This window comes from Thermobia domestica, chromosome 8 (genome assembly GCF_964235325.1).
Source record: "Thermobia domestica chromosome 8, izTheDome1.hap1.1, whole genome shotgun sequence".
Taxonomy (NCBI): domain Eukaryota; kingdom Metazoa; phylum Arthropoda; class Insecta; order Zygentoma; family Lepismatidae; genus Thermobia; species Thermobia domestica.
This window is the reverse complement of record NC_137461.1, coordinates 136,777,788-136,790,732: the sequence shown is the minus strand read 5'-3', so window position 1 is coordinate 136,790,732 and position 12,945 is coordinate 136,777,788. Positions and strand designations below refer to the sequence as shown.

The 12,945-nt window shown below is 31.1% G+C and overlaps 1 protein-coding gene across 2 annotated transcripts in view; it reads right to left on the bottom strand.

Annotated features, from left to right (window-relative positions):
• Positions 1-12,945, bottom strand: part of ck (unconventional myosin-VIIa ck) — a 234,346-nt gene that overhangs the window by 67,943 nt on the left and 153,458 nt on the right. For both annotated transcript variants that reach the window (XM_081769036.1, XM_081769038.1), the window contains exons 10-16: positions 9,163-9,347; positions 8,293-8,503; positions 6,777-6,912; positions 5,992-6,236; positions 4,056-4,211; positions 2,871-3,061; positions 563-737 (exon numbers count right to left, since the gene is read on the bottom strand). In XM_081769036.1, coding sequence (XP_081625162.1) covers positions 563-737; positions 2,871-3,061; positions 4,056-4,211; positions 5,992-6,236; positions 6,777-6,912; positions 8,293-8,503; positions 9,163-9,347 — 1,299 coding nt within the window. The remainder of the gene's footprint in view (positions 1-562; positions 738-2,870; positions 3,062-4,055; positions 4,212-5,991; positions 6,237-6,776; positions 6,913-8,292; positions 8,504-9,162; positions 9,348-12,945) is intronic.

Sequence of the window (12,945 nt, the reverse complement as noted above, 5' to 3'; positions counted from 1 at the left end):
GTTTAGCTTAGTTACTCGTACATTACAACATTGGCTAGAAACGGAGAAACATTGGCTTTACCTATTAAGATCTTTCAGATTTTGTAACACTTATCTGTCTATGATCAACAGCAAAGTCAATCTGAATGGAAGTGTATATGTCTGAAATGTCCAATGAGTCCTAGAGAAAACAGTTTTTGGTAATGAACTAAATATTTATGTATACTGTATCACGGATGGTTAATTCTTTCCAAAAATAATTAGCCTAAGCAACACGTCCTTCGTTATATCTTCGCTACTCAAATAATTGGAAGAGCAGATGCGTCAATGTTTGTCATAAATATTCTATAATCATTGACAGGTTACTTCACACAAGTTACAAACTTTCCATGCAATATTATTCTCACTAACATCTTCATCTTATCCTTGAAATTATTTGCTTTAATACCAACCATCAATTCCATCTTTCTCCATTCCCTATTTCTTTATTTCACTCCAACTTCTATCATGCACCTCTGAACTGAACATACAGAAAACGGTATGTCTATACCGCTCAAAAAAGGATGAATAAAGCTATACTTACCTGTAAGCCAACAATGTGACCACGAAGATGCCTGAATCTGTGAGAAAGGACCCTGGAACGAATAAGAGCCTGCAATCTCATGTATCCTACTTTCATTCGCTGGTATCGTCTTCTCTGTGCATATCCTCTCCAATATTTCTGGATAATTCTCGCTGCTTCCTTCATTCTAAGGAATCTACATCAATGGAAATTATGATTCATTAGGAAAATTATTCTTGAAGCTTATACAATAAAGGGAAATTAATATTTTAAATTATGAAGATTAAAAAGACACAAGGGTACTCATAATCACAGTATATTTAAATAACTATTTTTAATTTCCTTCATATTATTGTTTGTAATCTCTGTATTATTGTTTATATTATTGTTTGTATTATTGTTTATATTCTCTGTAATTAATGTGTAATTCCACCAAATTAATGAATTTAGATAGTGGCTATTAAAAAGATATGTATCAAGGATTGTAATAAAATACAAAATCCATATGGCATATTTTCCTAAACTAAATGATATGACTAACCTTATAGTGGCAATGTTTTTACCTAGCTAAATCATTTCGAGACCTGCTTCTGTTCTCATCTTGGTAAAGTACGAAAATCGATTAATTAACTAAATTCATATGTTTATTTGTTCATAAGTAACATTAAATAAAACATAAATCGCATATTGGTCAGCTAAGCTACTAATTCAAATATCACAAAAACTAAATAAACGAAACATTAGACTTGCAGATTTTAACTGTCTAACCATCACTTCAGTGAATAAAACCGATGTACATAGATTTAACCATTTTAATTTTATTTTAAAACGACCGATTGTTCCACTATCATGCCCCTGAGCTTATACATAATATGTATTAATAAGTGTGTGTTAGTGGAGCAATTAGTCACACAGTTATAAAGTGGAAAATAACCAGGGTTGTATTCTGTGAAGTGATGGTTTGGTAGTTCGTAATCTACAAGTTGGTGTTTATTTAGTTTTTGTAATATTTTTGGCGGTACATATAGCTCAACATATCATGATTTAAACTTTATTTAATCTTAGTTGTGAACAAACAAATAAGTTTCATCTATTCATCTATCCATCTATTTTCGTACTTGGAGCGACCGAGGATGAGAGCAGAAGCATCTCTTGAAATGATTTCGTTGGGATAATTACACTGACGTTGTAAAGTTAGTCATATCATTTAGTCAAGGGTTGGAATAATTACAACAAGGACATACAAGAGGGAATTTCACACTAATTTTTTTTTAACGAATTTTGGATATTGTAATTTATACGTTGCACCGTTAAATAACAACGAGTTTCAGAAGAATAGCAACTTCTATCAGTAGTAAAACTGTCAGAAGGATATCAGGCGGGAATAACAACCAAGAAACAATGAGTCTAAAATTACCTTCAATGTCTATAATGTTACTCAATGTTATACACTTTTTATTGTCACCAGAAGGGGCAAGGGAGTCTGATCTGATATTTTTTTGAATAATGCTACCGCCGTGGGAAAAAGTTGGTTTTATTTGCTTGTAAACCATAAGTGTTATCAAATAACTAAATAAAACCCTCTTCTCTTTTACTCTAATATGCTACATTAAGTATGTCCTTGTTTCAAATACAATGAATATGGTTGGAACGTAGTTTCTGGAAAACTAAACAATCCCTTTACGCATACACAATGCTCAATCCGATTCGCAATCTTAAACATCGTGTTATTCAATTCTATATATTTCTCTCATTGCATTCTCTTTTTGTTTGACGACGACCTCCTAAGAATTGATGTAAGATATTTCGTTTTCTGTTTCACACATCTTCTAAGATATTGCATAAGCATTAAAATTTGCCCAAGAGAAAAGAAAGGAAATATCTACCAGAGCATACTACTACGTTAACATTCGTCAATTACATGAAGTAATACCATAAAAATTATGTACACTCATGTCCAAAATTATTGTTGTATGTCTATAAATGTGTTGTTGTAGGAATATACAGTAATTTGATAACGAATTCGTATTCTGTATTTCTTATAATGTTAGTATGTGTATAATCGCCAAAGACATGTATGTGGCATAGTATCAGTATTAAAAGTTCCCTGCAAGATCATTATCAAATTATATTCTTACAAAAAGACATTTATAGATATGCGACAATAATTTTGGACATGAGTGTACATGAACAAAGTAAGCATGTTTGTATTTAATTCATCTTTTATGCAACAATATGCATGCCGCGATGCTAGATATTATAGTATTTGAACGAAATAAATTTAAAGTTTTCAACAAAATATACAACATATTTAAAATGTCTCTCATACCTTCTTCTGTATACCCATCCACGTATGGACCGTTGCAAAATTAATATTTTCCTTGTGAGCACCCTATCTCTTTCCTGCTCCAAGAACAAGTCATGAGCATCTTTCAGAAAGACTTTCGTGTGTCCTAGTTGATAGTCCGATTTCCCTAGAACAGCTTGGCATATTCGTGCAGTTGCGGCTCGGCAATCAGTCTGCAATAAAAAAATATTTATTAGTGGTTCCATGAATGATACTATCTTCAAAATATTTCTGAAACTAAAATATTTACTGTAACTTTCATTGAGATTAGCTCCATTGTACTAATTTCTCTCATTATTCTATATCCTTTGTTCATTTTTTGAAGTACTGGAAAACGCTCAATAGCTACAATACTTCTTATTTTTCATAATCGCAACTAGGCTTAGAAGTTTTATTATAGACATTTGTCTAAAGTGAAAAACTTCCTGATAAAAACTCAAAACTTCAAAATAAGCATATAATTATTATCGATCTACATTAAAAATCATGCGATTTGACTTTAAAGTAATATTGTCGTCTGCTAATTAGCATATTTATCTAAAACTCGATATGAAATTACCGAACAAAATGTAATTCCTTTATACTTGAATTACAACAATTTCCAAGTCACAATAAATAGAAAAGCTACATATACATATTTGAGAAATTAAGGAAAGAGTCAATTATTTTAACAGGTAATTTTCACCTTCAATGAGTAAAATTGTATTGAATTTGAGAAAGGGAAATTTGAATTCGGTTTCGGCGTAGTCGCACATTTTCTCTCTTCCAAATCTCAATTCATGCTATATCCTAGTACAAATATTACTGTCGTTGAAAAAATCAAAAGCGAATTCAGAAGTATATGTAAATTTGAACAGAATTAACGTAGAATTCAAGTACTTAGGACTTTCTAACACTCACTGCGCTTGAATTAATATTAATGGTGAATTATAATGAATGTTGAATGTATGTTAGGATCGTGGAAATTGAAGACCCACAGTGAGATCGCTGTACATAAAATCAAATGCTAATAGGTATATCACTTTCAATTCAGATGTTGCTAAAATTGTTTCCTTGTTTTTGTGGTCTATTACTAAAATAAATTAACATTTCAAGAAAGCTAATTAATTAATAAATTAATATTAAAAGTAAAATTATTCTTAAATTATATACAGAAAGCTATTTTACCTTATGTGCAGGTGGAATTCCTGATATAAGAAACCTGTATCTTTCGACAAATTCCTTGAAACTATGGCGAATAGGATATCCGGCTCTTCTAATCCTAATAGTTTCCATCATTCCAGAATACCTTAACTGTCTACAACATAGCTCTCTGTCGAACATCTGAAACAAAATTTACTATTACAGTTATTTGCGGTTACTATTTAATTTTATTTCAAAACAGAGATTTTTTTATGTGGTAGTTTAGCGAGTCATTTTGCTTAGAATAGGTAAAATGTATAATCTATCAGATTCAACAGTTATGAATCAAAATCGTTTCAATATTGCAAAAATTTAAAAAACAAATATACATGAACAAAACACAACAAGGAAAGAAAAAAGGTTTTAATTACATTGTTCAACTTTGAGCTTGTACATGTGTTTATAATATGGAATTTCCGGAATTAAGGTTTAGGATATAACTATTTTATTAATACTAACAGCTATAAAACATGTTAGTTTGTAGCATGTTGTCTATTCTTCAATTATGGACTTTACAGATAAATTTTGTAAATCATAATGAGAAGAAACCTTTTCAGTTTACTAATGAACTCTTGATTAAGGAATCACAAATGTGAGGAATTAATGTCGACAATAACCGACTCATCAATATTTAAATAGCAAATAAATATGATATAATATCACTTTGATAGAGAAACTAATATTTTTCTGTGATTTCTCATATCCATATTATGTCAGTGTGTGTGTCAAAACCACTATTTTTGCTATCCGTCACGAAGATTTGGTAAAGAGATTGAAATAAATAGATAAAAACATGTGAGTGTAACAAAATCTCTTTGGTATCCTATAACAAATTTCTTTCCAGAAAAGTGCTCTACGGGAACTGCTGTCCCACCTAAACAGAATTTGTTTGTACTCGGGAGGAGACCACCTTAAGTTCCTTGTAATGATCTGAAGTAGAATTTAATTATAGCAATATCTATCGTAACACACGGGTCAGTAATATAAATTTAAGATTGCTGTTAGTACAAACAAATTACGAATATTTGAAAGTGAAAAGTTTTAATAAGTTCAATAAACTAGCGAAAATAAATAATATTTGAAGGAACAAATAAATAATAAGTAAAAAACGGAAATAATTAGGAATAACTAATACTGGATTCAGAACGGAAAAGGAAAATTTCGACGCCTTCTTAGATCACATGAAAAGAATGAATGAGAAGAAAAGAGATGTATCTACTGAAGGTTGTATGACAGAGAAAAAATGGCCACATCGGGAAAGAAATAGTTTAGAACGTACAGCAAGCTCTAGGAATGATAAAAATCGAACGGTCAGGTAAATATATGACGAAAGTTAAAAAGAGACGAATTGTGAATGACTATAATTTCAAGTAATACCAAATAAGTAATCTGTGTGTAACCTGACAACAGATTACTTTCTTAGATATTGGCACGAGCAATTTACATTGAGATAAATATCCGTAACTATAATTTCATATCTAACAGTTTTTTCTCAAATAATAAGTCAAATCTTGTCTTATAACGCTTTTTAAAGTTAGTTGAATATGTCATAACATATTCTAATACATTATTTATTTCAGGCAAAAGTAATTCTCATTCTGGACAGCCTGACGTGGCCCAAAAAAGTTGTGACGATAATGCTTCACAATTCCATGAGCTCGGCTACTGGAAAATGTGATGTGATCAGCACCACGAGGAATTTATTTGACAGAGACCAGGTGAACTACTGCACCGCAGTCCAAACAGAGTAGAATGAAAGAATAATCGAACCAGGAGCCACCAGAATAGCAGGTAGACACTTTACCAACTTTGTTACCGCGCTCTTCAGGGTATTCCTCCCTCCCCCTAATAATTGTCTTTCCTCTTTCGATTTATAAATTCTACGTACTCATACGAGGGTTACAAACATAAATACACATACCATAGGTTTCTTATATTCGTTTGGCTTGATGCATCGTATAAAAAATGGCTGGCAGCTACTTAAAGTTTTCATAAGAGAATCCAAGGACTTCTTAAATTGTGTTGACAATGTTGGTGCCTTCTTTCTAGTTTCTGAACCCATTCCTATATCCTCCGCAAATAGTAACTGGAGAAATTTATTGCTGGATATGTGAATTAACTGTAAAAGATCAGCACTAAAGGTATCTCTGTTTTTCTCCAAGAACCCTATAAAGAAAAGAGAAATAAAACACAATAGTAACACAATCTTTGAATAGTGTGCATAAAATAATGCCATATTTAAATTATTAATAAAGGTTTCAGATATACTAATTTCCCTTCAAAATTCATTACATGATGTACTGAATTTTATTCACACGATTGATTCTTTAGCTTGTGTCACTCATAGTTTATTTATGCATTGTAATTTCAGTTATGAAACAACTGGATATAATTATCTAAAAAGAAAAAAGAAACTGCAGTTCCATGGTACTGTAGAAAATGTCCTATAATAAATATTAATCTTACGAATTATTTTCACATGAACTGCATAATCCAAGATAAAACGTGCAATCATAAGAAAGCAGGGAAAAACAATGTTGCTTTGGGAGTATTAAGAATTACTCTTGGTGCTTAATGCTAGTTTTTATTTAAGAACGAAACCTTTTTCATTCAAGGATCATTCAAGTAGACATAAAAATATTTTCTTTCAATGTGTTTGTTTTAAAAGTTATTATGTGCCCTTCAAATTAGTGCCAAAACACTTACCCCGTGTATCATAGAAAACTACTCCAGCAAAGTGGTTCAATCCGAACGATGTATTGATATCCGATTTTGGTTTTAAATAATTCCTATGACTTCCGTGAGTTTTATGCAACTTTGCCAACATGGTTTGGTCCGTTCCCTGGAAACAAAGCATGGGAGTTCATTAATATTAAGCAACTATTAAATTAAGAAACTGACTTAAAACTTTTCTTCTGATTAAGAAGCAGATGCTTTATTTCTTGAGTTTACGTTCAATTTCTCTCTGCTTAAAAAATAAATAAAATAAAGGGGATAGTATGCATATAAAATTGATAGAACATGATTTGTTTCAAAGAAGGAATTTATACATTTCGATCTTAATTAAAATACACCTTAGATTTCAATTTGATTACTTAATTGGTATCGAATGAAGAACTAGTTGAAACAACACAAAAAATCTTATTTATCTCAAGAGTATAATAGTATGAAGAAATTAAATCAAATTAAGTCAGTCTATAAACCTTCTGACAAATAATAAAAATTAAAAAAAAAAAAAAAAAAACAAGTCGCAAAAAAAAAAAAATCTTCCAAATAAATTTTGTTGAATGTTTCGTGTTGTAAGAATAAAGAAAGTAAAACTATAACAAAGGAAGTAATTTTTCCATTTATACCTTACTACTCCAAGACAAGAATTACGCTAAAATGTGAAAACTTCCGATTTTTTACGAAAATCATTACAAAATTTTTCCTTAATCCATTTTGAGGTTTATTTACACAAGTTAATTTGGTTACTACTTATATATATATATATATATATATATATATATATATATATATATATATATATATATATATATATATATATAAAGTAGTAACCAAATTAACTTGAGTAAACAAACCTCAAAATGGAAAATATATATAGTTCACATACTAAAGCACAAGACTATTGCTTTAGTGTTTTTAAAACAATTATTATAAAACTCTTAATACTTATTAAGAATAAAGTCGATGAAGTACAGGGTAAAAGTACAGAAGAAATAGGATTATATTTGATAAGTAAGAGGAACGAAAATAGGTGAAACGATATCACAAATGTGTGATTATAAAAAGTCAAATAAGAAGGGTAAGAATTTGTAGTCGCGGAACGGGCTGGAAAATTACACCTTGAGACAAAAGTTAATGAAAATAATTGAAAACGAAAAATCTCTGAAATCTTATAAAAGGACTAGTTCAAGAAACAGTTCCATTGTATGAAAACTAGCGTCTACAATTAGCGTTTTCAGCGTCTGGACTTCATAAACTAAAGAGAATACTGAAAAATATAAGATAATGATAATAGGAAACTGGTCGAAAGAGGAGAATGGAAGACAACTAAAGAATTCCAAGAAAAGCCATTGGTATAATATTGTCCATCACAAGCTCATATGACTTGATAAATTACCAGAATTGAGACTTTACCACTAAATCACCGTGCACACCTTAAAGCGAAAAAAAAAAGTCAATTTACATTACAAATTTAAAGAAACTGAATCACACTTACCTTAGGAAATTTTGACTCCTCATCAATTAGAGCCATGATATTTAACTGCTTGATAGCTATCAAGTCGAGAGCATCTTGGTTGTCTACGAATTCTATATGCTGCCAATTAATTCCTTCCAAATTATATTCTTCTTGTTCAAGTTTAAAGATGTGCTGAACAAAAAACTGCTGCAGATTTTCGTTAGCATAGTTAATACAAAACTGCTCAAAGCTGAAAAGTAATTTTAAAGTTGTTAATGAAAAGCAATTATACCTTTCCATTGACATGTGCATTGAATTACTTTAGAACGAAATTTACTATTACGTATTTTTAATCAGAAATTTTCATTAATGTATGGGCAATTAAAATTATTAAGTATATATGTGTTCATTATGCTTTGTATAAATTGGTTCTTAATCCACAACTAAAAATATCTGAAAAGACTAATCTTATCTTTGATAGCGTATTGCTTACAAAACACACCTGTCGTTTTCAGTGGAATAGATTGAGATTTTTCAATTATCCACAGATGACCTGCCTGTTGCGTTCTTTTGAGTTTGTTTAATAGACAGCTTTCTCTTTTAATAGTCAATGTTAGTGTTTTGTGACATTGATTTCAAACTTTCCTATTACCTAATATCTTAATTAATAATTGTATCCCTACGGAGTATAAATTAATTCTAGTTTCACATGAAATAAGTTGACGAAATGTGAACGTTTTTACTTAATTACTGTTCAATCTATGACTTTCAGCATATACATAAACTTAGCTTAGTTACTTAAGCCTATGTTTAACATAATAGGAACTCGTTTAAAAATAAATTGAAGCAAAATGACTGGACAGACTGATATCCCAGATATCGAATAAAAGTACGAACACAATTCCATACCTGTTCGTGTGGAAATTCTCGAAACCAAAAATGTCCAGAACTCCAATAGCACTTCTTGCAGTTGATTTAGGTTTATATATGGCGTTGTTTATTTTGTTGACTATCAATATGAACAATCTGCCGTAGATGCCTTTCACGAAAGCATCTCGAACATCTACTGATTGTTCCCTTGAAAGCGTTGACACCTACAAGACAAATTTCAAAAATGTAAATTTAATTCCATATCAAAATATTCGAAAGTATTTAAAAGTGAATTACTCTTCAAGTATTTCTTTCCTCCCTTCCTATACTAAAGACTATAAAGTTTGTTATACTAGTCTTTTTACTTCTATAAAATCGTAGAATTCTTTATTTTTTTCATTTCTGGAATAGAAAAATAACATGTAGGCTGCATTTGCTAAACAAATATTGATATTTCTTCTTTTTAATCTCCACTTTATAAACAAATATTAATATTTCTCCTCTTTAATCTTCACTTTATCAAAGATTCAAAATTACTACACAAATATTTGACAATTAACTATCGAAAGAATATATAATTCGATACATATCCTGATAACCTCTCAATAAAAACTCATAAAGTACATATATTAACTATTTCATTTTATACTTTCGTGCGACGAAAGGAAAGAAGGTATGGTAGTCGCGAAAAAAAATCGAGTTGAAGATTTCAACGGATTTTCTCGCGTTTCATGGCTCATACACGCCGAAAAGTCATTTTTCGACATCTGTCCCTCTGTTTGTCCTGATGTACATTTGCCTAGAGGCCATACCGTTCAACGTATTAGACCAAATTGTAAACTTAAGGTTTTATGTGATTCTCCAGGAGGTTTCTCGAATTTTCTTCCGCCCATTAAAATTAAGGGTACCTTACTGAAGGGTGAAAATTAAATTTGTTGTTTTCTCAGAGAGGTTTCTAACGATTTTGTTCATACTGTATTTCATAAATCAAATTTACAGTAACAATCCTATACTGTGGTATAAGCCGTATTTCTGGGAAAAATCGAGAAGGGGTAGTTTACGCTTGGAAATGAGTTTTTTCAAGCGATTTTTATCAAAATCGACTCCGCGATTTTTTTATATTTCATAAATAGATATTTCATTAATTACTTGACAAACTGACATAACTCGTCTGTCCTAAGAGAATGTACTACCATGAGCAAAATAAATGACGCGTCTCTTTATTTTGAAGTTTTTTGAAAATATCTCCGTTTTCTTTATATGTTCAAAATTTCGGAAGGTTTCCCCAGCAGGACAGGTTAATAACAAACCCGTTTTTAATATTTGTGTTAGATATTAGCTTAAAATAAAGAAATTAGAAGCAAAAAACATTAAATCGACAGAAATCTCGAGAATTACCAACTCTGCTAAAGTGGGAAATTTTCAAGAACACGAGGGAATTCTGCATTTCAACACGAAGCAGCGACATCTATGTCATTGAGAGAAATGTGGATTAAATCTACAAACTAAACTTTTAACGAATATTTCTAGTATGTCTTATTATATGCATTATCTGCAAACTCCAAATATATGAATATATGCTAAGTATTAACATAAAGATAGAGCAAATAGTGGAAATTATCTATGGAAAAGGACGAATTGGTAGGACGATCGTAATGAAATATCGTCTTTACCGGAACAGGCTCAATTCACGTAAAAAAACAAATAGCTCAGTTAGTTAAAGCAACGAGTCTGTATGCTGAAGGTAGCGGGTTCGATCCCATGGAAGTGCCGTTGTCATTTTTATCTCTACACTACGGTTATTTTATTTATTTTTTTATGTGGGAAAGAATTAAATTGTAACGTATGTGTAAAACTCATGACGATACCAAAAAAAGAAAAAATGCCGTTGTCGCACTTGCATTAGCGTCCCTAATTTTGTTTGCAAACAGTTTCGTAATTATTTCCCCTGTGCTCACTGTTCACCATATGCTCGCTGGCGCATAACGAATGTTTCCCAGTAAATGTTAATTCTAATTTGGAGAATTTTATAAAGTTTTACAATATTTCTCACTAGATACTCTTCTATCTACGTGTTTGGATATTTTGATAACAGATGTCCCTATTAAATGTTTAATTTTCCCTAGATGTTTAATTACGGAAATTTTTTTAATGTATTTGTATTGAATTGAAATTGTTTTGAATTTACTACATAAGGTAAGTAGACCGAAGGAGGAGAACTCAAGTAATTGATATTCTACGTAAAAGCAACCTATTGTAGAATGATGATGCTTCTTACCTTCAGCACATAATCTTTACGTTAGAGAGTCAGACAGAGAAAAATCCTGGTTTTTCCTCCTCTATGACCACCCATCTTAAACCTCTACATATCATTGTTCGTCTCACAAAATTTCGGTGCTCCAAAAACATTCAAATAATAATAATAATAATAATAATAATAATAATAATAATAATAATAATAATAATAATAATAATAATCCTGAATATGCCATCCTTACATAATGTAAGGATATCTTAGTTTCCTAGTTTAAATCTTAAATATCTTAGTTTAAAATGCTTTCTTTAGTACTTATTTAAGCAACCATGTAGGAGGGGGTACGACTTTTTATTTTGCCCCTCTCATTTCAGTACCCTTCCAACAGAAAGTAATTTTTGATAAGCAGGACAGACAAAATGAATAAGAAATATATTTACAGCATCCTCTCCCCTTTCATGATTGGAATATCACGTAATATTTTTTATTCTACGAAAGATGGCCCTGTGCGGTTAGGGGTAGGTAACTAAAAAAATACCTAATATATAGCGCCCCTTGATTGTAATATTACCGCTTCTTTATTTGTACGAGGGAGCCCCTACACAATCAAGGGTGACAAAAAGAATAGGAAGAGTGTCTATTGATTCCAGTGGTGGATCCAGCACGAACTCCTGGGGGAGGGGAGTTGAAGTGAAACATTCTTTTGATGATGTGAAGCTGTCACAAATTACCACTTAACTAAACTAAACAATAGTGGGGGGAACCGGAACCCAGTCAGTTTAAATTGATGTAAAAGTTTAATTTTTGGCTTCATATTAAAAGTTGTGGTTTCAAATGAGAATTTCAGTCCAAGTGGTCAATCATCAAATCTCGTGGGTCTCTTCAGTGTAGGCTAATACGGCCCCCTTATGAGAAAAGGCAAAATTATTAACATGTTTATAACTTTCGAATTTTTCGTCTATTTTAAAGAAATATTTTGCTTCGTATTAATGTGTTGGTTCCAAATGACAAATTCAGTCCGAGTGGACAATGATCAAATCTCCGGGGGGGGGGGGCTCTTCAGTATAGGGGGGGCTCCCTTATAAGAAAAGGCAAAAATATGAAAATGCTTATAACTTCCGAATTTTCCGTCTATTTTAAAGAAATTATTGGCTTCATATTAAAGCCTTGGCTTCAAATGACAATTTCAGTCCGTGTGGACAATGATCAAATCTCGGAGGGCTCTTCGGTGTAGGGGTTTCGGCTTCTTTATGGGACAAGATTCACGTAGTTGATATTGCAAAATTGTTTTGTATATATAAGTGGAAACTTGCACCATTTGGTTAATTTTACCTCTTATGTTTTGCAGATTCATATTCCAAGCAATAGTTACTTCGCAGAGCTAAAAGAAGGCACTTACTAGTTTCATTAAAATGAAATGTCTTTTATGAGAAGTTCTCATGGAGCCGACGAACGAATAGGCATCCAAACGTTGGTTAAGTCGAACGGTTGAAACCCGTTGAGCTCGCTACAATTATTATTATTATTATTATTATTATTATTATTAATAATAATAATAATAATAATAA